At 38.5% G+C, this 26,284-nt stretch overlaps 1 protein-coding gene across 1 annotated transcript; it reads right to left on the bottom strand.

Moving 5' to 3' along the window:
• Positions 1-7,809: 7,809 nt before the first annotated feature.
• Positions 7,810-25,623, bottom strand: slc35b1 (solute carrier family 35 member B1). The gene is made up of 9 exons (XM_052038788.1): positions 25,180-25,623; positions 21,518-21,615; positions 20,724-20,854; positions 19,118-19,148; positions 17,340-17,500; positions 15,029-15,155; positions 10,856-10,962; positions 9,149-9,302; positions 7,810-8,522 (listed from the first exon to the last, which is right to left on the bottom strand). The coding sequence occupies exons 1-9, from the start codon at positions 25,395-25,397 to the stop codon at positions 8,467-8,469; spliced, it is 1,083 nt and encodes a 360-aa protein (XP_051894748.1). The 5' UTR covers positions 25,398-25,623; the 3' UTR covers positions 7,810-8,466.
• Between the last annotated feature and the right edge of the window lie 661 nt (positions 25,624-26,284).

Here is a 26,284-nt window from a genome sequence, read left to right as displayed (position 1 = left end):
TCTTCCCCTGGGCCACATACATAGACTCTGCAAATGGATTCTTCTTTGAACTTCCAAAGTGGAAGATTGTGACTGCATTTTGAAAAAAGACAAGATTTGAGCCACATTTATCAAAATCATGACTATCTCACATCTTATTACAGGCTCAGACAATAACACATCCCCAACATCCTGCTGGTTGGAGCAAAAGATGGTGACTTTATGCATGTATAGGGAGACCTTAATCTGAATGCCTTTGCTCCTGAATCACCACACTCTTTGTCTTTACTAATGGACATGCCAAAAGGTTCAGTATAGGAAACAAATAAGACTGAAAAGAAAGGGCAGCACTCCCTGACTCCAGATCTAATTGGAAAAATCTCTGACTCTCACTCATTGATTAGATCTGTGCTGCAGATATCTGTGAAGAGCAGTCGGATCCAATCTATAATCTGGTGACACTTGCTTACTAGACTTGCATGCAAAGAATGGCATTTGTGTGAAGGACTATAGTAGTGTCAACTTCCCATACATTGGAATAGCACATTCAGTGGTATATGTGAGAAGAATGTAAAATGGACATTTTTTAAAAATTGTCAGAAATTCAAAAATTGAATTTTTTGGGTGCACTCATTGACAAGAGCAGGGACAATAAATGGCAAATAAATCACTCTATGCAAATCTTATACATCACCTGGCTGCCAGTTCCAGTGTCACAATGGATCCTGTGATTAGCTATATCCTTTTCCCATTAGGACTGTGGTGTGTCATGCATGTAAGTCTGGGGGAAGGAAAATTGGTTTAAAAGAAATAATTATTTCAAATGTACCAGGTGAAATAGAAAGCAAGGGGTTCCTCAAGGAGAACATTGTATTCAGAGCTCGTATTTAACATGAAACATTTAAATCCACATGGAATGTAGACATAGTTGGTTATTTACAATCTTTATTATTAATGAAGGATTGTAACTCCCTACGCTAGAGCACTGTCAGTGTCCTTTCAACAGACCAAAAAAGAGTGGTTCACGAAGGTGGCTCACCATCACCCTCTCAGGGGCTATGGGGATGTACAATAAATGTGGGCCTTGCCAGTCTTGCCCATATCCCATAAGCTAATAAACAAGCATTTTGACTCAGGCTCTTTACTATATTTGATTTGCATTGATAGCTGGTTTGGCACAAAGCCTGGACTTGTGCTGATACGTATTTATTTAAATTTTAAATTAAATTTTATTTACAGCATGGTAACAGGCCCTTCCGGCCCAACGAGTCCGCGCCGCCCATTTTAAACCCCCAAATTAACCTACCCATACGTCTTTAGAATGTGGGAGGAAACCGGAGCACCCGGAGGAAACCCACGCAGACACAGGAGAACGCACAAACGCCTTACAGACAGCGACCGGAATCGAACCCCGATTGCTGGCTATTTGTACAATGCTACAAATATTTGCAAAGTTGTCTCTATGCTGTAATGGAGATTCCTGTTCCAACAATGGATACTGTTTAAAATTCCCAGGTGATACTACCTCTGTAATGATTGAAAAAAGGCCATTTCATCAAGAGATTTGATTAACTTCATAGGATTTATCAATATATGTTTTCAACAGGAAGTTCAGCCATTACTACAGTGGACTGAATCAATGCTCCTTGCATATCCTGTGATCATAGTGGGTGAAGTGCAGGAGTACAGTCTATGTTTTTCTATTAATTTATTTTAATAGTCTACAGATCATGGGTAAGTGCATTCTTAATTTGCCTCATTGGGCTCCCATTGAGTTTTAGTCCCAGATGAGACCACAGAATTAGCCCTTAAAAATCAACAGGAGCAAAAACATCAGATTTATTTACAATTCCGATTAGGATAATGCTCTCAAACTTATCCTTCAATCAACATCATTAAAATACATTATTTCATCATTATCACATTGCTATTTGTGCAAGATTGCTGTTTACAAATTACAAACACACTCTTGGGCCTGTGACATGAGCTCAGCTAATGGATAGATCAGGGAAATATGCATCCTTGAAAGGGTAACAGCTAAAATTAAAAAGCTGTATTGAAACAAAAGATAAAATCTTGCATTTTCCAAAAGCTGTACTTAAAATATAATCAAAATAAGAGTTGGCAAAATCGAGGCTGAGAGACAGACATTGATGAACCAACCAATACTCACAGCAGCTCTTTGACAGCTGGTGAAGTGAAGGTATTTCTCCGGTATGTTTGAGACCCCAGGGCATGCAACCTGACTAAAGAGGTACTGCATGCATGGCAGGTGATGTCAGCCACTGTCAATTACGTGGATAATCCTTGCAAGACCTGAGACCTATTACAGTAAAAACTAGCCAAGTGACAGTGCATCATATTCTTCAATGTATTACAATGTGGTTACATGAAGCGTTTCGAAGATACGATTGTGACAAGCTTTTTGATTGCAAATGGAATTGAATATTTTGCAATCACTAACAAACGTCCACATTTCTGACCTTATGCTGGTAAACAACATCATTAATGAAGCATTTGGTGGTGGTTGGGCCTAGTAACTGCCCCGACAAACTCCTGAAGTATTGTCCTGGGGCTTGGATGACTGACCTTCAACTACCGCAACCATCTTCCTTCGTGTGGAGTATGACTCCAACCATTGGAGTGATTTCTTCTTGATGTTCATTGACTTCAGTTTACTGATGCTTATGTGGGGACACTAAACATGGACATAGCATCCTGGGTATGGTCCAGCTGGGCCCCAATGTAACTCCAGTAAGGTGGCTTTATTTATGTATTCATATTCTATGGCAATAAAGGCTAACATGCCATCTGCCTTCCTAATTGCTTGCTGTATTTGCATAGTAACCTTTGATGGTTTACAGATAAGGATTTCCATGTCCCTAAATAGCTCGTTCCCTTGTTGGTTTCCTAACAGACTGATCTAGAAAACCATCCCTAATACAGGGCATTAATTCACCCTCTACTGTATGTTATTCAAAACCTTTTCTATGCCTCACCATTTAAAAAATGCCATTTGAAAGTGGGTGACGCCACATTATATACCACCTGCGCACTCTTGCACAGATATCCCTTGGGAGTCTTTCTGTGTCCCCCTTACAACAGCCCATTTGATTGGTGTTCCAAACCTTCAGTCCTTCCATCATTAGTGAACGGTAACTGCTGTAGGTACCATCTGCAGCATCAGTTATGTGGCTGGTCTTCTTCATCCCTCAAACCTGTGACTTGTACTACCAAGGAGAACGTTGGAATCAGACGCATGGGAACACACAGATCCTGAAAAATGAATTTACGAAAACTGAACCCAAATTCTCCCCACAAATGGCTGAAGAGGCTTGCGTGCACCATAAACACTGCACGGCCTGTTTTTATGGTGTACCGATGCAAATTCACTTGTACGTTAGAAGAAATTACTCAAGTCAGTTGCATCAACCTTACATAGTACTTTACAGGAAGTAGCAGCTGTGCATCAGTAAATACATGCTTAAATAATGTGCAATAGATCATAGTACAACACAGGAACATGCCCTTCAGCCCACAATGTCAGTGCCATCCATGATGCCAAATAAAATTAAACCTATCTGCTTGCACATGATCAATATCCCTCCATTCCCTGCAAGTTTATGTGCCTAAGTGCCTCTTGAATGCCACTATCAAGTCTGCTTCCACCACTATCCTGGCAGTGTGTCACAGGCACCTACAACTCTGTGCAGAAGACTTACCCTGCGTATCTCCTTTAAACTTTCCCCCTCTCACCTTAAAGCTAGGTATAGAAAATGCACCGTTTTCGACTCAAGCAAGGAGCAATAAAATCAAAATATTTTCAGAAATTTTATTTCCGAATGATCGTTTCAAAGATGACACTTAATTCTGCATTGCAGATTCCGTATATAAATTTACTGCCATAGTAAGATGATGAAGAAATATTTGATGGAAAATTGCACAATGAAAACCTTTTCACTGTTCCCTTTCCTTTATCTGATTTTAATGCTGTAGAACACACGCAGAGGACTACATTAAGCAGATTAATTGGTATTCAAAGAATTTTGAATGAAACATAAAGCTGAATTCTTTTAAAATCCAGGGCACAAGAACAATAAGGTCACTGAATGATGCAGAATATTAAGTAGCTAAGGTGGGAAATCTAGCTGCTGAATGTTTTCATAATTACATAAAAACAAAAAAATATATTTTGGGTCCATAGCAACACCATGTAAAACTGGTGGATTTAGTTCCCATCCAGTTTTGCACTCACTTATGGATTCCCCTTACCTATGACAGACTACAGCTTCAAGGCACTAGTGACCTTCTAGTACCTCAGTCAATGACCAACATTATGCAGATGCATACATTGATTGTCCAAAATCTTTTCAACAATGAATGCATCACAGCTGAGCCCAATTTTGCACTTCATAAAAGAATGTATATGCACGTTCCAAGAACTGGTAATGAACAGGAGCAAGAACCAGTTGATTATTTTGCATCTAACCAAGGCACAGTGAGACCACTTGCATTATTTCAACGGTTGCCCTGTCTAGTAAGAGTTAACTTAGCTACTAGTGGTCATCTTGGAGATCACATGATTTTCAAATAGATTGCTCCCAGCATATCCACAGCAGCTAATTATGATGGGTTCATTGTTTGGCCAATTCAGTGCTATAATGTAATAATGTACATTTTGGTTCCCCAACTACTGGAGTGGAGGATTAGTCTATTGAGCACAACTGGTGGTGGTTTGGGAGAAACAATTTATGCATATGCACTAGAAGAGCAAGCAGCATCATCCAAACCCTGTTGATCTCCTTGTTCTTCAACTAGTCCCAAATCTTTTCACATGAGAGTGAAGACCAAATACTGAGACCCAGGGCAGTAACTGGGAAAGAGAAAGGTAAAGTAGAGAGAGTTCTCATTGGCCTGTGATATACTGCATAAAGATTTTTAATCTTTTAATCAATTATTGGTTGTCTTGAAGGCTTGAGATTGATAGCTCTTTTAAAAAAAATCTATCAGTTATGAAGGGACACCTCAAGAGTGGATTTGAGGTAAAAGTCACCTTAGATCTTAAAAATAGAACTAATCTCAAGGACATTGCAGCCTCCTCTGGTTCCCATCTGGTTGATCTGGATGTCTGGCAGCTTTGGTTCTTCTTCCAGCCTCACATCCTTATAGCCAGAATTTAGAAGTGAGGTGTAGGAGTTAAAAAAAAAGCTTATTCTAAGTTATAAAATAGCCTCAAATTATGTTTTGTTATTGTAGTTGGTTACTATACAAAACATATCCTTTGAGTATTATATCTGAGACAAAACTAGTTGAAATAAGGCATTGCAGCTAACATAAATAAATTTTAATGCCATGAATTAAAAATGCCACTTTCCATATTGCATCAATTAATCACAATCTATCCATGTTTCTGGGTTCAGCCTTAAGAATATTTCTCAAAAAGAAAAAAGGTCTCTTTCAGGTAACAGGTGCCATGTTAAATTGCACTCAGTCCAAAAGCAAACTAAATAATAATGTTAGCAATAAACATTTTTTGTTTGAGTTGTGAATTTTTAATTATTCACATCCTAATTATATAACAGAGGATAACCCTGTTGTAAATACTATTCTGATTGCCAGGCATAAACTTGGTTATGTAGTTTTCACTAATGAATGTGGGTATTCCAAATCTCAAGGATCTGTATCATTTGAATTCCAAATAGCTTAACAGCCAGATGTTACATATATGTATGTTGTCACGATATTAGACAGATACAGTATACTGCAATAAGATTAGACAGTAATGATTATCACACTAAACATTATTATGACAGGCTGTATAATCATCAGCATGGTTCATCAGAACTTGATGAGCTACTGATTTATGTAATAGAGTTGGGACCTGTGGATCCTAGTGATGAAGTGCTGACTGGTGTCCTTGTGTAAGGAGATTAAAGGACATTCTCTACTACAGAAGTCTGTTATCTCAAAGTTTATTTGTTGGACATTGAGACCCAAAAACATGAAATGCCAATGCATTTTGATTTTAAACATGCTGTATCATTCACACTTCCAGAAAAAAAACATTGGACCAAATACAGCTCATGCCATGTTAAAATGTAATTAAAAAAAAAAATCAACCCCTAGCTACACTTATGTTACTTGTGGCTTTAAAACACCACAAACCAAAAAGGTAAAATAAAGTTACTTCAATCACTTGCTTCTAAGAATTCAAAACCTGTTGGATATTATTCTACTTCAGTAGGTACTTGAAGAACCATAAATTGCTGTTGCGAATCCTGACAATGCAACAAAATGCCATCAAAAATATATTGATACAGTGCATTCCTTATTGCAAAGCTAGAATTCTACCCGAGATTACCTAAAGCGATCTTGAATCCAGACCCAGATCAGCTGCAGATTTGCACACAGTTCCAGTTTGGTTTGGGTACATTGGATTAGTGCTGCTGCTCATAAGAAGAATGAAACCAAACTGGACTTGGCCCCAATGTGACAGGGTACCAATGGAGAGAAACCATATGAAACATTGAGCAGCAATTTATTTCTCATTCCCATACTAAAACTTACATTGCAAGTATGATGTAAGCATTATCTAACAAAAGCCAATTCATGTCACAAAGGCACTTAATAACTTCCTACAAATGGTAAATGAGAAAGTGACTACACATGCTTCAGTAGATTTAGACATCCCTCTCATGCTTGTAAAAGTCAACTGTAACCAAGATGAATATGAACATACAGAATTAAGCTGCCTTTTACTTTGCCCTAAACTCATTACTTAATATCCTTTAAAATTAATCACTGGACATTACTCTATTGATGTTCATCCTTCATGTGAGCAGCACCAGTACTAATCCAATGTATAAACTCTGTTCCCATCATCTCCTTAATCACCTGTACAACCTGCTCATTAGTGGTGGTCTTCTCACTACTTACTCCAGTGATGCATTTCACATTTTTTAAACCAAGTACCATAATCATCTTGCTCCCATTTTAGACATCTTGCATTTAATCATCTATATCCCTTTTCACTGGAGTCCATGACCACCAAAAACAATCTGTTTCTCTTTACTCAGTCCTATACCTTCATAATTTTGAAGGTGTCTGTCAAGACCCAATAGCCTCTGTTCTAACAAGCTAATTTGATGTCTAGTTCTCTATATACCTTCAGTGATACAATGATACCCATGTACACAGTAGATTGCAATAAATACTGTTTGTAAGCTTCTACTTTGAAAATAGATGATTTGCTTTTAGAAAACTTCTGTGAATCAGATGGGACATGGGGCAAAGAATAGACAGCTCATTGACATGGGATGTCCCAAATTAAATGTAATGGCAGATCCGTGCTGTATCTCTGACTAGTGGGTAAATTGCTCAATATGCAATGTGCCTGTTCTTCTTCCATTCACCACCACAGCAGCTAATCACTAAAGATCATTTTGCATACAGTGCATTTAAATGTAGATGATAAGCATAAATAATGTGCTCATATTTGCACAAACAGAAATTTGTGACTACTTTTACTGAATAACATGAGCACTTTGACAAATGTATAGCAAATTAAAATATTTTTAAGAAGTTAATTATTTTTTGTTTCTCTTTAACACAAATAATTCTTAATTGTTGTTACCCCTTATAGATTGACATTTTTTAAGGATTGAAGTTGTTAAAATACTTGGGTGTTACATTGGAACAAATATCTTCAAGGCATTTCAAACTGAAATAGGCATTTAAATAATGTTTCAATTAGGATTATATCATACAAATATTGTACATAACCACTATATTTTATAGAATTATATTCAATGCAATTTTAAAACACGAGAGCAGGTTTCTGACTTTTTTTTAATGGACAATTAAAAATATGGCTACCCATACAAAAACTCATCTATGCAAAGTGATTGAAAGGGGACTATATTTGCAAACAATACAAAGACAAGAAATAAAAACAGAAAGTGCTGAAAATGCATAGCCGATTCAGTAGCATCCATTAAAAGAGAAACAAATAATATTTCAGGTCAATGACCTCTTATCAAGTTATTGATCTGAAACTATCCATTTCTCTCTCCATAGATACTGCCTCACCTATTGACTATTTCTAGCATTTTCTGTTTTTAACTTCAGATTTCCAGCATCTGTTTTTTTGCACTTCAAAAATTAACAACATTTTAGAAATCCATTATTTTCAAATAATTTGCAGAACAATAAGTAGCCCCAAGGCTCTGTTGATAGCACTGTAATAAGAGTCTCAAATTAAGTTTTGCATTGCATGAAGTGCAGCTTCGTGAAAAAACATGGACACAAAAAGCTTGGGGGGGGGGGGGGGGGGGGGAGGGGGGGGGGGGGGGAGGGGGGGGGGGAAGGGTTTTTAAAAAAAAACGTACAACCTAAACATTTAAACCATATTACAGCTGGATCATGGAATTAAAAAATTCAGTGAAGTTCAGGCAGCATTATTGGAGATGAAAATCTTCGAGTAAATCTTCAATATTTATTGATTTTTTTGGGTGCCTTTCCATATTTGGCATCTAAACCAAGACCTAAATAAAGAGCAAATGAGAATTAGAAACATCAGTCTCAAAACATGAAATGTCCTTGCTACTATCTTTATGCATTGCCGGTTTACTAAGAGGCATTGCAAACTGGATTCTCTTAATCTCAAATTAATTTGCTTGCCAAATTGCAGAGATTGGTTTCCAAGCATGTATTCAGAGTTAAATGAGTATGAGCTTGCAGAAATTTCCAAAACTGACATTGAACATATGGTTTGGGTCCATAACTAGTACCACTTGTATTAAATGAATAAAAACAGACAGCAAAGTAAATCAGTATTACAGCTCTATGACACTAGAACAAAGTTAAATCCATGTCTAAACTTTTTGGGATTTCCTTAAAACAGCTGCAATTCAAATATATTTTCAGTGTTCATGCCTAAAGGTATTCATACCTATCAAATGACATCTTTCTGCTGGAATCAAACTTTTGTTCAGTACTTTTAATTACAATAGACGCTAAGGCATAGCAATGGTAATGCCCATTACCACTGAGCCAAGTATCTTTAACACTACTTAGAACATTGTCTTAATAAAACCAGCCAGGGGATGGCAGGGGTGGGGTGCGAGGTTGGTTTTCCTGTCTTCTGGCAAGAAAAATTTGTATCACTTACCTAGGAATACAAAGACTGTGCCCACCCATTGCAAGGAGCTAATGGGATTACCAAAAATAAGCACAGAACCAAGGATGGTAAAGAACTTTCTGGTTGTAGTAATGATTGAACAAGTCAGAGGTCCAAAGTAAACAACCGTCATAAAGATGAAACTCTGGAGGGAGGAAAAATTGAATAAAATTGTAAGGTTTCTGTTCCCAAATCATACAGCACTTCTACAAACAAAGTTCTCTTTAGTTTTAAGTATCATTGTACTGGAATGTTGCTTCATAGATGCCAACAGTCTCCTGCCCTAGAAAATGCTGCATAATCACATCTGATATCATGTACAATTTGAAAAACATAGCTTGAAGAGTTAATCATTTTAAAAAGATACTTTATTTTTTCATAACTTCACACCAGTGCCATACACACATAATGGACAACCCCATCTGTATATTATTAATTACCATAGTGATGTACATCTTAGTTAAACTGCTGTCAAGTGACACCTAATCACCAATAGTTTGATCATTAACAGCCTTGGTCCAAGGATGGATAAGTGTTGAATTTTAAAGCTGAGACAAGAGTCACCGCACTTGACATTAAGGGGCTCTGGTAAAGCTGAAGTCATTGAATATTAGTTGGAAATATAAAACACTTTCCACTAAATTGATCTAGTTGCCGAAAGCTGATCATCTCAGCTCCAGAATATCATTACAGGAGTTCCTCAGGGCATTATACTAGATGCAACCATTTTCATTATTGACCTACTCTCCAACAGAATGTCAGAAATGGGGGAAAATGCAGTGTCTAGTGCCATTTAGAATTTCTGAGAAAATGAAACAGTTTGTGCCAGATGGTGAAAAATTCAGATTGAGCCTGATCAATATGGTACAGATATTATCTTTAATGAAAGATAGCTGACATCCTCCTTTTGACATCCAAAGACACTGCCATCTCCTCATACCCCACTATCAACATTATTGGGTAGGCAGTCAGCAGAGGAGTCACAATTAATCAGAATCTGCTAGCTACAAAAATAATGGTTGAGCGTGTCACCAAGTGACACAACTCAACAGTTTACTTCATCATTTCAAGACATGTTAGGAGTGCAATGGACAAGTGTAGCTCGTTGGATGAATGCAGCTCCAACAACATTCAAGCAGCTCAATAATACCTGGAACAAAAAACTGCTTTGCTTTACAAGCAGTCCATCCATCATCTTAAACATTTACAAGGTAGTACCTAGTAAATTGGCAATGTTTCTTTACACAAGCGATGGTGGTCATGTATCTGAGAGATTAAGGGCAGAGGGTAGCTGGAATAACAATCACATTGAAATTCCTCTCTATGTGACTCCACACACCGCGCCCCCCCCCCCCCCCCCCCCCCCCCCCCCCCCCCCAAATTGGAAATGTATCATATTCTAAATGGGATGGTAAGTCACATATTGAAGGGTCAACATTCTGGATCATGAGCACTTCTCCACATAGCCTCCAATAGCTAGAGCAGATGGTTCACCATGAGCTTCTCAGGGGTAATCAGGGGCAAACAACTAATGGCGCCCTTGCCAGCTACATCTGCATTCCATAAATTAATGAAAATATGATTTTTTAAAACCACAAGCCATTTGCAATATGAAGTTAAAAGTAACTTTACACTGTTCAACGAGTTTGCTCCCCTCCTAATTTTGGAAGCCCTTAATATGATGCAAATGATACTAACCTGGCCTAGAGCACTGGTTAAACCAAACAGAAAGATCTTGTAGAGAATACTGGGGTGACGCTCAGTGAAATTCAGAAATTCCCATACTTCTCCAGTAAAAAACACACCTAAAATAAAGCCAAAAAATTTGTTAATGGAATGAGGATCAACTTGTAACTACAAGTAAAAGATACAAAAGTGAAATTTAAAATAATAGTACATAAGCTAATAGACAAGTATACTGTGTTGGTTTTTATTTAAACAGGGAATTTTTAAATTCATGGTGGCCCTCACAAAACAAATCTAAATGAATGGGAAGTTCCCTTTGACATTTAATTTTTAACAAGTTAACTTAGGACAAAAGTACTCAACAATAAAGAAAATAATATGCAGGTATTCAAAGACAGATAGATTTAAAATCAAATCTCCATGTTACCCAACAATTTTAAATATTAATGTGAATTGTTTAGAAAGTAATAAAATGTTTTGCACTGTATAAATGCTGAAAACAAGTAACAGTGCATCTAAAGCAATGTGTAAGGGCAGCACGGTAGCGTTGCAGTTAGCGTAACACTATTACAGTGCCAGTGACCCAGGTTCAATTCCCGCCACTGTCTGTAAGGTGTTTGGACGTTCTCCCCGTGTCTGCGTGGGTTTCCTCCAGGTGCTCCGGTTTCCTCCCACATTCTAGAAGAGTGATGACACTTGCGAGCTGCCCCCAGCACATTCTCAGTAATGCAAAAAGACATTTCACTGTGTTTCAATGTACGTGTGACTAATATGTAAAAATAAATATCTAATGCATGCAACTAATCCTTCTCTGCAGCACTTATTTGAATTTCTAATAGCCTGCATCAATCTGCAGGTCAAAACTCAAGATGTTTGTTGATCTTCTCCAGTTTCCCCACACATGCTACATTGCCTTTAATACCTCAAATTTTATTCAATAAAACTAATTTTCTTCTACTTTCATATAAACATCCACATGCAAAGTGAAGCACCATAACGTACAAGAAAGAAGTGGACTGATACCTTCCCAATTACAGATTTAATGTAGATGGGAAATAATTCTTTATAATTTATCTGATAACACAAATCATGTGCCAAAAATATCATCTCAATCTGTTTTTCCAAGAATCAAGTAATTACCATAGAAGAGTATAGCACAATACAGGCCCTTCAGCCCACAATGTTGTGCCGACCTTTAAACCTCGCCTAATACTATCTAACCCCTTCCTCCCACATATCCCTCTATTTTAAACTCCTCCATATGCTTATCTAGCAATCTCTTGAATTTGACCAATGTACCTGCCTCCACCACCACAGCAGGCAGCGCATTCCATACCCCAACCACTCTCTGCGTAAAAACCTTCCTGATATCTCCCTTAAACTTCCCACCCATTACTTTAAAGCCATGCCCTCTTGTATTGAGCACTGGTGCCCTGGGAAAGAGGCGCTAGCTGTCTACTCTATCTATTCCTCTTAATATTTTGTACACCTCTATCATGTCTCCTCTCATCCTCCTCCTCTCCACACATCGAATACAACACATTGAATACAAACTGACAAACATCAGGAGGTAGAAAAGCTATTCTTTGCTTAGGGAGGGAGTAAAAGCATTGGCATCAATTCTGAGAAAAGGGCATGTTCTTACTGAAGAGATCCTACTGGACTTCATGTGGTAAATAAATTTCAGCAAACTTGTATTGGAAGTCTGTCAGTTGTTCCAACTATATTTAGATAACAGCTTTGAGATTTTGCAGCAAACTTTTATTCTTCAAAATGCCTGCTGAAATAGTCTTTCCTTCCAAATGAAAGATCCACTCAATTGCTAAAGACACTTTGAATCACTGTGATTAATGCATTCACCAGCCTATAAACTAAATTATATAACAAACATAAAAGCCATGAGCAATTGCAGCAATGTTTCACATGCCATTGTGAATTTTTAAACTCCTCCCTTCCTCCCAATGTACATATTAAAACATATTACCATGACTATCAATAAATTTAAGACTGCTAGAAGTCTGAGGTTATCATGTTCTTGAATTAAGTGCAGTGACTCCAGTCAGCCACACTACTCCTGCCATCCTACTATTTGGCACATTTAAGAGGCAAAACAAAGCACTCCCATGCTATGTAAAAAAAAATGGGAGTGCTGTCCCATATTACCCAATCTCAAAGCATGTTTGAGAACTGATTAGGCACAAAATTAATACATTCAGAATTATTTTCTAAGAGAGCAAAAACCTAAAGTGAAGGAACTCTGCTACAAAGTAATGGCAGACTGCTTGCAATAATGTTTTAACTGCTTTAGCACAAATGTAGAATCAGAGTAACTGCACAGAAACAGGCTCTTTGGTCCATCTCGTTCATGCTGACCTGATCTTCTGCCTAGTCGCATCTACCTGCACCCAGACCATATCCCTCCAAACCCCTCCCATCCATGTACCTATCCAAACTTCTCTTAACTGTTACAATTGAACCCGCATCCACCACTTTGTTCCACACTCGCACCACCCTCCAAGTGAAGAAGTTCCCCCTCAGATTCCCCTTAAATATTTCACCTTTCACCCTAAACCCATGACCTCTAGTTCTAGTCTCACCCAGCCTGATAGAAGCCTGAATTAACCCTATCCATACCCCTCAATTTTGTATACCTCTAAGATCTCTCCTCATTCTCCTGCGCTCCAGGGAATAAAGTCCTAACCTATTAAACTTTTCCCTATAACCCAGGTCCTCAAGTCCCAGCAACATCCTTGTAAATTTTCTCTGCACTCTTTCAAGCTTATTGGTATCTTTCCTGTAGGTAGGTGACCAGAAGTGCACACAATACTCTAAATTCAGCCTCACCAACATCTTGTACAACTTCCAACATAAAATCCCAACTCCTGTACTCAATGCCCTGATTTATGAAGGCCAATGTGCCTATAAATCACTACTTCCACAGTTAATAAACATTTTTGTACTTGGAGTTATAGATGTATACTTAAATAGTGCCTTTCACAATAAGAGAGGACCTCATTTGGGCTTTATAGCCAAGTAATTTACTACTTTAATGCAGGAATTGTAACACAGGAAACACAGCTGCCAATGTGTGCACAAGACCTAAAAATACCAAGACACATTTAAATCATGCATTTTGTTGTTGATTGAGGGTTCAAAAATGGCCAAGACATTGGGAGAACTATCTACTCTCATTCAAATAATACATGTGATTTTACGTCCACTCAAGCAAGCAGATATCGTCTCAATTTAACATTTCATCCAAAAGATTCCAGCTCCCATTGTGCAGCACTGTTTCTACACTGGATTACCAGCTCAGAGATCACACTATTTCTTGTGGTGGAACTAAATCCCATGATCAAAATCAGAGACAAGAATGAGCCCCAGCTTATACAACAATATTAAGACTTTTAAAAAGTGTACTATGTACCAGGCAGAGCTACAGTTCAAATTTCAATCTGTTAGAAAACTTCCAGAATTTAGAGACCCTTACTTGAGCTCCCTCTTGTGGATCAGAGGAGCATGTATCATATTCAGACAAGTTTCAATCCTTAGGACTAAAGAGACATTTTGCAAACAAAAATCAAACTGGTTCTGTTAATCTGTAAATCTGCCAACTACAATTGAATTATGGCACAATCCATCATTCTACAAGCTATAAAATGCATGCCAGGTATAATTTTCCATCACTAAACAAAGCTTTTTCCAAAGGTGATTAATGAACAAAATGCAAAAAAGTATATTTTAATATTGCAAAGTCAAAAAAGGAATGACCATCATCTGGAAGCTGGTCTTACATCAGTCAATATATCATGCAGAGTGTAATATAGCATCAGCTCTATAGAATACTACATTTTCTATTTGCTTTAATGTTGTGCACTCATCTGACCTGTGCTTTCTCTCATTACATTAAACATTAACAGCCAAGGAAAGAGATGTGCATGTATTTCTAAGCAACAGTTCAGAAGCTTATTCAAGACATAACTGATAATAAAAAGAAAATCAAAGGACTGCCCAAGGGATTAACTGGGGGATCCATTCCATGTGTTAACCTATTCCTCATCACGTGCCCTCTATTTACAATTGCTATGCTCTATATAGTTTCAAGTTGCTTGGTTGAAAATTACACTTCTACTTCAATAAGCTCTTAATTAAAAACAAAACAAGAAATAGTTGCAATATTTTTACCTATTCCCAGGAACAAACTAGACCAAACATTAATATTCAGCATCATCTGGTTTGAACCAGTCTGGAAATTAGCTCTCATGTGTTCTTGTGCTACTCCAGTCAATCCATCCAAGGTTAAGGAGACCAACTAGAGGGGAAAAAAGTATTAACATTTGTTGAGTAAATGAACACAAAAAAGTAAATTTCCAGAAGTGATACTCTTAACATTGTAAAATTCTACTTGGAAAATATATACATAATACCAGGTCCATGAATGATATTATCAGTAGATTATTTGTGATGAACAAGGAAGAATTCCTCTGACTAGAATGATTGAATAGATAGAAATGGCAACATTGGGCCACACCAAAACAACATTTCAGTTAATATTGTTAAGCAAAGGATTTTACATAAAAGGCTGCAAGAATTTAAATGAAACTGCTAAAACAAGATTGAAAAATTATCAATAAAACAGTGCTCAAAAGTGAGACAAAATGCAGTTTCGTGGTCTTCAAGTTACTGTAAAATAGCTCATTGAAAAGGAACATAATTTATATATTTTTTAAAAATACATTAACTAATCCGAGTATTTAATAAAGCAGCCCAAATAGAGTACTGCAGACCTGCTCACATCTGAAGCAAGCTGTGGTGCGCTCCTTCCATCTATGCTGGGCTTCTGGTGCTCCCAGAAGGACTTGAGGTGGTCAGTGCCATCACAGATGCTCCTTTTCCATTTTGAGCAATTATGAGCCAGGAATTCCCATGTATGTAACATTCTTACCGAGGAAGCTTTGAGAACATTAAATAATTTCCTGTTTAACCGATAGCTTCTCATTATGACAGCTCAGAGTAGCGCATCTGTCTCAGGAGTGCGATGTCAGGCATGCTAAAGAGGTGGCTTACTCAAAATCAACCAAGTGTAATAATTGATTTTTAAAAAATTTTATTTACAGCGTGGTAACAGGCCCTTCTGGCCCAACGAGTCCATGCCACCCATTTTAAACCCAAATTAACCTACTCATACGTCTTTGCAATGTGGGAGGAAACCGGAGCACCTGGAGGAAACCCACGCAGACACGGGAGAACGTACAAACTCCTTACAGACAGTGACGGAAATCAAAACCCGATCACTGGTGCTGTAATAGTGTCACGCTAACAGCTATGCTACTGTGCCGCCCCACTGATGTTGGGATATTGGCCTGGGAATGGACACCGACTTAAGTGTGTTTTTCCCACTTTGGGCTTGGAAGATTTTGTCAAAACAGCATTTAGTGGCACCTGCAAAATTTTCCAGTACTTTGGAAGCATACAGAAGGGCTGGTGTCATTGCTACCTGATGGACCATAAGCTTTGTACCTTACCTCAGAGGTGCCTCCTGAATGTTTTACAGCAAGTACAATTTTCTGTAGTACAACCAGTCAAATGATTTACTAATTTCTAATACAGAAATTACCTGGTGTCAAATATCTGCCACTTCCTTCAACAGCTTTTTATTAACCTGATTTTTTTTTAAGTTACATGTACAAATTTAAATTCTATAATTGGAAACCTATCACAATTCAATATCACAGTCTAAGGTCTCTGGAATTATTTGCTTTCTAGGGGCCATGTATATTCTGATGTCTGGATTTTGCATGATGCCATCAATTGGAAGATGATTGGAATATACAGAGAATATGATCATATGTACGCACTTCTTTAAGAATTCCACAGGAGCAATGGAGAACAGGAGATTTGCCCAAGAACTCAAGACTTTGGTGATTAACAGCTAACTAACACACAATTAATTTATTTTAGTTGAATGTTTATTATCCATGCAGATGTAGATCACCACAAGTGATTATTTATATACACCACAAATGTACAACCCATTGAACAATTGTGCTTATGCCTGCCTAATTTTACATTTTGAGCTTACGTTTTGCTTTACAGAAGTTATAAAAATGATTTCGGACCAATGACTTTTGAAAGCTGCTCCTGGCCCCTAAAATGGACCATGAAAGCCAGAGGAATAGAGAAATCAAAATCATTTTAACATGTTCTTTGTTACAAAAATAATTAATAGAAACAATTGTGACAGTAAGAGAATGGGAAGAGGAAAATGGCAGAATTAGTACATCAGTAGAGTTCAAATGTTTAAGTTTTATTAAAAATTAAAATTATTCAGTAATTTCAAATTATTCTTTCAGAATTCTTTACATTACCTTTATATACTTCCAAGGCTGGCTGACTCAGTAGATAGGTATTTCTCTACCAAGTCTAAAAGTTAATGCATGATAAAACAAACAAGTTTTTTTTCCAATGCAATAAAAACAAAAAGCCATATACTTACTAATAGTATTTCCCCAAATCCAAAGGTATGGTCATTTGCACTGTCCGTCCCTTTATTGGGTTTATACATAAATAAAGCCACTCCCAGAACTATGAGCAACACACAAAGATACTTGGCCAATGGGTACCTTTTCCTTCCAATAAGGACTCCTAAAACCATCACTGTAATACAAATTAAAATAAGGCAAGGAAGTTTTAAAACAAAAGAACATCCACCTTGGAGTATTGAAATAAACAATATGGTAATTAGGTGGTTAAGAGCAAAAATTGCAGATTTCCAGCATTCTCAATCCTAAAAAAACTGCTATATTCAACAAGTCAGGCAGCATCAGTAGAGAGAAAAACAGTTAATAGTTTAGGATTATGAATTTTCATCAGGACTGTTAAAAGTTAGAATTTTAGGTGTCTAATCCGAGTTCCTCTCACCACAGATGTTATCAACACTCAAATTTTTACTTTTACATAGTATATAGATGAGGTTATTTGAAGAACAGGTGCAGATTTTTTTGGGGGGGGTTATTATTATTTCACAGGGCAATAGAAAACCATGGAAGTGTGCACAACTGGTGTTAGATAGTCATACACATTCAGCTCAAGCAACCAGAGGCTAATTTCTTATCCATTGTTTAATGCACATTTTCAGACCACGTAAACTAGAAGTTTCATTAGCTTGATTAGTAAAGCAGGTGGCTTTAGCTGCTTCTGATGTATCACTTCTAGTGCGCGAATCAACATTACTCACAAAACTATCAACATTAAGTTGATCAATCATGCATCTTACTTATTTGACCACAAAAATTAGCTGCTGTATTTACATGCATGACCAGCTTCAAAAAGTAGTCTGTAGGATGCACAAATGTTGTTCTTCTTCTAACTAATACTCTCTAATCTAGGCAACATCCTGCTGAACCTCTTATGCACCCTCTCCAAAGCCTCAACATCCTTCCTGTAATGTGATGCCCAGAATGGCACACAATAGTTCAAATGTAGCCTAACCAAAGTTCTATACAGGTGCAACACGACTTGCCAACTTTTATACTCAACACCCTGACTGATTAAGGCAAGTTTAAGAGGCATTTACACAGACTATTAAATAGGAAAATGGTGACATAAGAGACTGCAGATGCTAGAATCTGGAGCAATACACAAGATGCTGGAGGAACTTAGAGGGTCAGGCAGCACCTACAGAGGGAAATGGAGAGTCATCATTTCAGATCAAGATACTTCATTGGTCCAGAATGTCAACTGCCCATTTCTCTCCATAGATGTTGCCTGACCCACTGAACTCCTCCAGCATCTTGTGTGTTACTTAAATAGGAAAGGCAGGCAAATGGGATTACTGTAGTATAGATGGGCAAATGAGTTGATATGGATATGGTGGGCCAAAGTGTCTCTTTCTGTACCATACAACTACGACTATGAAAGCAGCAAGCTATCACACTGAACTGCTGCAGTCTTTATGGTTAAGGTACTTCCACACTGCTGTTGACTAGAATGTTCTGGTAATTAGACCCAGTGACAAAAAAAAGGCAATACTTTTTTTCCAAGTCAGGATATATGTGTAACTTGGAGGGAACTTGCAATTGTGCTATTTCCATGCATCCACTCCCCTTATCTGTCTATTTGGTTTGGCTAATGGTGATGAAAAACTCTTGGCAACTTGCTGCAGAGTATAGATGTTGCAGTATTAGCAAATGCCAAGTACATCAGGCAAGTTGTCATTGTCAAGGAATGCTTAATCATTACACGTTCTTACATTCTGTAAGAATATTAACTTACCTGGAATAGGCTTGCATGATTTTCCTAGAACCTGAAAAAGAAAAAATACCCATTAGCTGATAACAAACGAAAAAATGACTTTTGGTGCAATGATTTTTTAAAAAATATGAATCATCATCATCTGTACATTGGTGAATGGCCTGATGACGAAATGTTTCCAATCCATGTAATACGCAAGAAAAAAAACAACTTAAATCAGAGGAATATGCCCAACCAAAGAATCAAATTGGCAGTGTTCAGTCATTGCAACTGAAACAAATCCAAGGCTTCCATGTATAGTCGCAAGATTCAGGAAGAATGATCTGTCAATTTGCTTGGCTGTTGATCTCCACATGGAGATGTGTGGTAGGTCTGGTCTGGTCTGACTTGGATTCTCCAACATTTCTGTTGGTAGGTGAAAAGTAGAATGCCTCTCAGGTCCAGCATCAGCTGAGACCCAGTAATTTCAAAGCAGTGTACATAGTTATGATTAAGAGGCAATTGAAACTGCAAGGAACCATTTTTAAAGAAAACATTCAATTAAGGTAAAATAAATTTTTATTTTATGCATTTTAGTTAATCTTATTCACTGCAATTTAGTTTTGTTTTAAATATCTCTGAGACATTTAAAAACTATTGAAATCAGTGACAATTTTTGGAGCTGGTGAGCTCAATCCGCAGCTTTATAGGATGTCAAGAGATTAACAAGGGGAACATGCAGACTTCACGTAGACAGCAAAGATCAGAAGCAAACCCAGGTTGCTGCAACTGCAAGGCAGCAACACTACCTACTACACCACAATGCCATTGTTAACGGGCTTGAGGCAAAAAAAAAAGGGCAGCAAGGTGATTTTTCTATTTTTATACTACATAGATCAAAATTTTAAGCAGAAATGAGAAAAAATGTTTTCTAACAACATTCCTGTACTGCTTATCCACTTTACTGCTTTGAGGTTATTTGCTCCCAGAAGGCCTGGTAACCCCATGTTAACTTTCTCATCAAAAGTGTTTGTGTTGAACTCAGTGCGTGTGTGTGGCTCAATGCAAATTGTTTGGAGAACAATTTAATGCAATAAGACAAATTATTTCATAAGACAAAAGAACCTCAAGTATACAATTTTGAACCACTGGCTTACTAACCCATAAACAATGCTCCATTACAGTAATGATTCAAACACAGGTTTATAGTTTGCTTAGAATGTACTTTATCCCCTAATTACATTTTTTCCCCACAACTCATTTAAATGTAAATAAATTAAAGCAGGAAAAATGTTATTCAGGGAAATCCAAATATTAAAGACATTACAGGACTAAAGGTTGCAGGGTGGCATGGAGATTTGAATCAATTATTGCTCCAGTTTTTAAATTTAACATAACTATCTCAGATGTTTTTGGTGTCATAAAACATGCATCCAAAACTTCAAATACATTGTCCTTAATTTACAGAAAGCCTGCTTTGTTATATAAAATTTCATACATCAAACATTCCTAAATCAAGGAATCATAATATTCTTCCAAAAAGAAAATAGCTTTTGGAAAATATTTCAGAAGTTTATTCTCAGGTAGAACAGATATGGAGCTTAAGAACGTATTCTCTTCCAAATTGCACTTAACAGCCAATACAAACCTGTGTTGGATAGTTGACATACTGGAGTGCAGAATTACTAGAGACCATGGCCCCTAAATAAGACATTGAACAAACCGAATACAGCCAGTGTGGTGTTCGTTCAACTGATGCCTTTTCAAATAATTGTATCACTAGAACAAGATACAAAAAATATTTTACCAAAAATAATTCAGAGAATAGGCTAAATACAAATGTCTTCCAAAATATTAAATACTGTCACTCAAATATTGTGCAAACATATTTATACATTTAGAAATTACACATTTGACAGTCAAAAAAGATCAAATTTACATTTTGTCAATATATCATTTTAACATTTACAATATTTTAACAGATTTAAATTATACCTGTAAGTTGGCCAGTAGTATCTGTTTATTGTTCCCCGATGCAAACTATAATATCCCAACTTTGTGAATCTGATCTAGTATTAAACAAACTGCCTGCAGATCTGCCCATTAAAAAATTCAAACTTTATGCCCCAGTGAATAGCTTATTTGTTTGGCAGCATGAACTGCAAAGTCCCAAAGCTTCACATTATGACAACATTAATGCTTTTCTAGAACATTTCATTTAATTTTGATTGTTCCTGTGATCACCAAACAATATCCCATTAGCCCGAGTTCCTGGTCCACCTTAGAAAAATATCTCTTTCCATTCTCTGCTCCAAAACAGTTGCAGTTCTACTCCTTTCTCATCCCTTAATTTAATGACTACAAATAAAGTACATCACCGTCCATTGCAGAAAATGTATAGAACTACAGGTTTTTTTTGTTTAAAAGCTTGCAGTTACTTACTTAGTTTGGCAAAAATAGCATTAATGATACACTGGACAAACACAAGTGATTTTGCATACACGAATGATTCTTGCTGCTCTCCATATTTGCTTCTGGTTCTGCAAACAAAGACGACAGTTTAAGTACTGAATGTAAAAACACTCCACAATGAAAACAAATTGCTAGAAGATTAGGCAACACCTGTGGACAGAGAAACAAACATTAATGATCCTTCAGCAGATTCTCTCTGATGTACAATTTCCACGAGTTTGATTTTATTGCAGATTACCACCATCCACCTTACTTGGTTTTGTACAAATGCCACAATAACTTGCTTGCTATCAAACTGATTGTAGAAATGCACAAAGAGAAACAACATGCCATGTACACTGCAAGCAGATTGAATGTGGTTCAATACACAAGTCAAGACTTTCCAGGCCCAACAAAACTTATCAAATGTAATTTACATTCCTTGTACTTCACGCTAATCAAACTAGAGGAAAAAAAATCAGAACCATTCCCAAGATCTAGAACAATCATCCCTTTATGTTTAGTGAGGTCAGATGAAGTACTCCAGCTATATTATTCAAATGCAAAGAACCAAACTCCAATCTCTTCAGCTGGAGTTACATTGTAACTACCATTTTAAGACAGGGAATTGATGCCAAAACATCTTATAATTGTTATAATCTATTACTCACCTGATGAGAACAGCCCTTTCATCAAATAATTTTCACACAAGCTGAAACTGAACCATAGAGACCAATCACCTTCCCAATCCCGGTTTGTAGCTCTTATTTGTAAAACCACATTAACTGCTCATCCAGCTATCTTTTAAATGTGAAGATGGTTTCTGCCTCTGCTACCCAGCGAGCTTGCATACCTCCTACCACTCAAGCAAAAATATCTTTCCTCAACTCCACACTAATCCTCCACCAATTACTCAAAATCTGTGGTGCTTCTTTCCAGCCCAAGTCCACAGCCTCTAAGATGGCTCAGTAATTGGCATGTTTCTCTGTACAAGCTGGATGAGCATCCAAAACTTACATCAGACAGAGCAGCCAATTGGCTATCAACTTAAAGACCACCTCTCAGAAACCTGGAAGTCACTCAGTTGGCAAGTTTATTTTGTGATCTGACCTGACCTATACACGGTGTTGAAGCAGGAAAACTGCCTGTTGCTGGAATAACAATTAACATCAATAAGCAATTAATAGAAAAACGCTCTGGTTATACTGTGGGTCATGAGGAAAATGTTAAGACCAAAGGTCTTGGTAGCATTATGCTCCATGTGTTTTGCAGTTGGACATGATGCGATGAGGGTAGGCTTAGAATCTTCAGCTACATAGAGGCGAGGGAATGGATTTGCAGTTAGAAGTACACCAACTTTTCTTCATCAGAACACCAATGGCATCTGAGAACTCCCAAACTTAATCAACCAAGGGATCCCCAAAAGACCCCTAGCTATTGATATGCTGAATGTTTATTCAGTATTCCTAGCCCACTATTCATTATTGCCTGGTTAGTACTTGCATAAAGTCCAAAAAGTATTTCTGGTCATCTCCAAAGCCAAAACACAGGCTGGCAGAAATGGGGCCTGGAAAATTAAAAGACCTAGCCAGAATCATGCCCGTGTCACATTGACACGTATCTAATTAGGTATATTGGTAACAATGACATTGCAGGCAACACCTTTCATTTTATTTGATCTTTTATGGAGGGAGTGATACAAATTTCAATGCAATATATTCTGGTTTGTATTTTTACAATACAAATTAGTGAATTCCAATTATTAGAGCTTTATAAATTTCATACTTTATCAAAAATGTGATAGATCAAGAACCAAGACCATGAATGAGTTCTCAGTACTGATGAGGCTTTTAAATATGATTTCATGCAAATTACGCTGAAGTGCACTTTAAAGCACCTGTTGCAATTTCCTGCATTTTGAATAAGGAAACTATTATTGGGTTGTTGTTTACTTAGAAGCATTCTGAACAAAAAACAGGTAGTTAATAAACGTTAAGGTGTGCCTTTATATACATGGCTAAAAAAAATCTCAGTAGCCAGTTATACAAGGTTAACTAAAGAAAATCTTCCAGTTAGTGTCCCCCTCACCGAGCAATTTGGCCCCCAACACAAGGGTCATGAACCACTGCTTTAAATCTATGGCCCCAGTTATTGACTGTGTTAAGGGAAATAGGTCTTTCCTATTCAACCTAGTTACGCTGCTCATAATTTTCAGGCTTTGTTTAACTCTCCCTTCAGCCTACTGTATTCCATAGAAAACAATCCCAATCTACCCAATCTTTCCTCATAACAAAACTTCTCCATACTTTAACAGAATCCTCAAATTTCCTCCAAACCTATTCTAATCCTTGTACACCCTTTCCAACTAATGTTTTATTTAGCTCCACCACGAGCTTCCTGCTTCTATATTCTTCACCTTGGATAACGAAAAGTAGTATCTTACACAATAAACAATCTGCTGGAGGAACTCAGCGGGTCAAGCAGCATCTGTGGAAAGCCCCCCACCCTGAGTTCCTCCAGCAGATTATTCGTTGCTCCAGTAGTCTCATGTCTCTGAAGTATCTCACGTGTTTTATTAACTGCCTTAGCTACTTGCTGGAGTCTTTGAATATGCACTTCTAGATTTCTTTGTTTCTCTATATTTTTCATTCACTGAGTATTCCTTTCCCTTTTTTCCATGCATTATATATTCCTCCAGACTAAATTCCATTTGTCACTTGTCCAGTCACCAAACCAATGCATCAATATCCTCCAGCACTCTAGTTTTCTTCTCCATCAACCATACAGCCAAATTTTGTATCATGAACTTGCATATACATCTTGTAATCTAATGGTATGCTCATGAGACCCAGCTTTTTAACCACACCATCACACCCGAACCCTCCACTGTCTCTAAACTATCAGAATGATGTTTGACATCCAGTACCAAATGAGCAAAATTTACTCAGTTAAACACTGGGAAGACTGAAGCCACCTCCACAACTATGCAAGTTTGCATACCTCAGAGAATGAAGCAAATAAAAGGATGAAAGAGAGTGCAATGATTTTAATGGGAATTTGACCATAAAAGAATGTTTGCACTGATCTGTATTAATTATGGAAATATTACAGCAAATGCAGGGCCAAAGGCCAATTGAGACTTTGAACACGCAGATCAAGTCTACTGGGACAAAGCTTTATTCCAGTGCAGGAGTCAGCATTTTCTCCAGGAGCTGCATAACTTTTGAATGTCTCTTCACATCAAGCAGGCGTCTCAATAATAAAACCAATTTAACATTTGTGTATTTTTGCAGATATTGGACCCTTTCCCGCCAGGTCACTTTTCCAAAACTAGAATTTGGATTTAGGTCCTGCACCCACTATCATTTTAAACTCCCAGAGAAGGAATGATCACACGGAGTTATTGTAGTTATAGAATTAGGTCTCCAACGAGCCCAATGCCACAACAGCCCTTCAATTACACAAATTACGAGGTATGATGCAACGTACAATTTCAAGTGAAGAAGTTGGGCCTATCGAGAGAGAGGGTACACGAAACCCTGCGCCCTCGGCATCCCTCCTGCCGCCGCCACTACCGCAAGCTGCCGGCAGCCTGGGACAAGGGCGCCGCCATTTGGATGAGGGACCCTTCCCTCCCAGTCCCCGCCACTTACATCGTCTCCTGCAAGATCCCGTAGTAAAAGTAACAGACGAAGACCGCCACAAAGCAGAGGAGCAGCCGCAACCGTTCGCTCTGGGCCCTCTCCATGTAGTTGGCGGCGGCGGCGCTGCGCTCTAGCCCCCCGGCGACCAGCAGCACAGCCCCGCTCCGCTCTCCCGGCGCCGGCGGCTCCGGCTCCGGCTCCACGGCAACATATTGGGCAGGCCCCATCGGCCCCCGCGCCACCAGCCAGGACCCAACCAGGACCAGGAGTCAAACCCGCCGCCTGAGGATGCAGCGAAACGAAGGAGCTCCAGCGGCTTCCATCGCGCATTTGTGTTCAACTCTGGAGAAACATTTTTAAAAAGTGGAGTTTCAGAAGGGGATTGATGGAAGAATTTTGAGTCGCCAAAATGAGAAGAATAAACCGGCGCCGTCGTGGGGGAGCACAACGGGCGGGGTCCTTCGCCGAGCCCGGGGGGGGGGGGTGATAGCCGCGCATGCGCTCCGGGCTGTCGTGTTGGCCGGTGATAGGTGCGCGTGCGCGCGGATGGCCACGTGCTGGAGGTGACGCGAGCGCGCGCGGGGGTGCGCCCTCGGCCCTGGAGGTCACGTGGTGCGGCAGGCGGGGCGGGCATTGGTGGACTCAGGTGGCGGGACCGCCTCCGGGGACGGTTGTCCGTCCTGAGAGCTGCGCCCGGCGTCCGCCCCCTCGCCGTGGCCGCGCCGCTGTGGGTCGCCCGGTGCAGCCATTTAAGCTGCTCTCGGTGATGTAGTGATGCTGGAAAGATTCAGCGAGCCAGGCAGCGTCTGTCGAGAGACGATCTACCTTGTTGTGACCCTGCACCTCATTGCACTGCACTTTCTCTGTAGCTGTGACACTTTACTGTTATTGTTTTTACCTGCACTACCTCAATGCGCCCTGTACTACCTCAATGCTCCCTGTACTACCTCAATGCTCCCTGTACTACCTCAATGCACTCCGTACTACCTCAATGCGCCCTGTACTACCTCAATGCGCCCTGTACTACCTCAATGCGCCCTGTACTACCTCAATGCGCCCTGTACTACCTCAATGCGCCCTGTACTACCTCAATGCGCCCTGTACTACATCAATG

Source organism: Pristis pectinata, chromosome 25 (assembly GCF_009764475.1).
Source record: "Pristis pectinata isolate sPriPec2 chromosome 25, sPriPec2.1.pri, whole genome shotgun sequence".
Lineage (NCBI taxonomy): Eukaryota > Metazoa > Chordata > Chondrichthyes > Rhinopristiformes > Pristidae > Pristis > Pristis pectinata.
This window is presented reverse-complemented; position numbering and strand designations above follow the sequence as displayed.

Excerpts from the sequence above, each read along its gene's own strand:
- slc35b1 (XM_052038788.1), bottom strand. The coding sequence starts at position 25,397 with ATGGGGCCTGCCCAATATGTTGCCGTGGAGCCGGAGCCGGAGCCGCCG. Across the intron at positions 17,501-19,117 it reads ATCATGCAAGCCTATTCCAG|TGATGGTTTTAGGAGTCCTT; the intron begins GTAAGTTAATAT and ends TTTGTATTACAG. Across the intron at positions 8,523-9,148 it reads CACAGTCTTTGTATTCCTAG|GTCTTGGTTTAGATGCCAAA; the intron begins GTAAGTGATACA and ends CTCTTTATTTAG.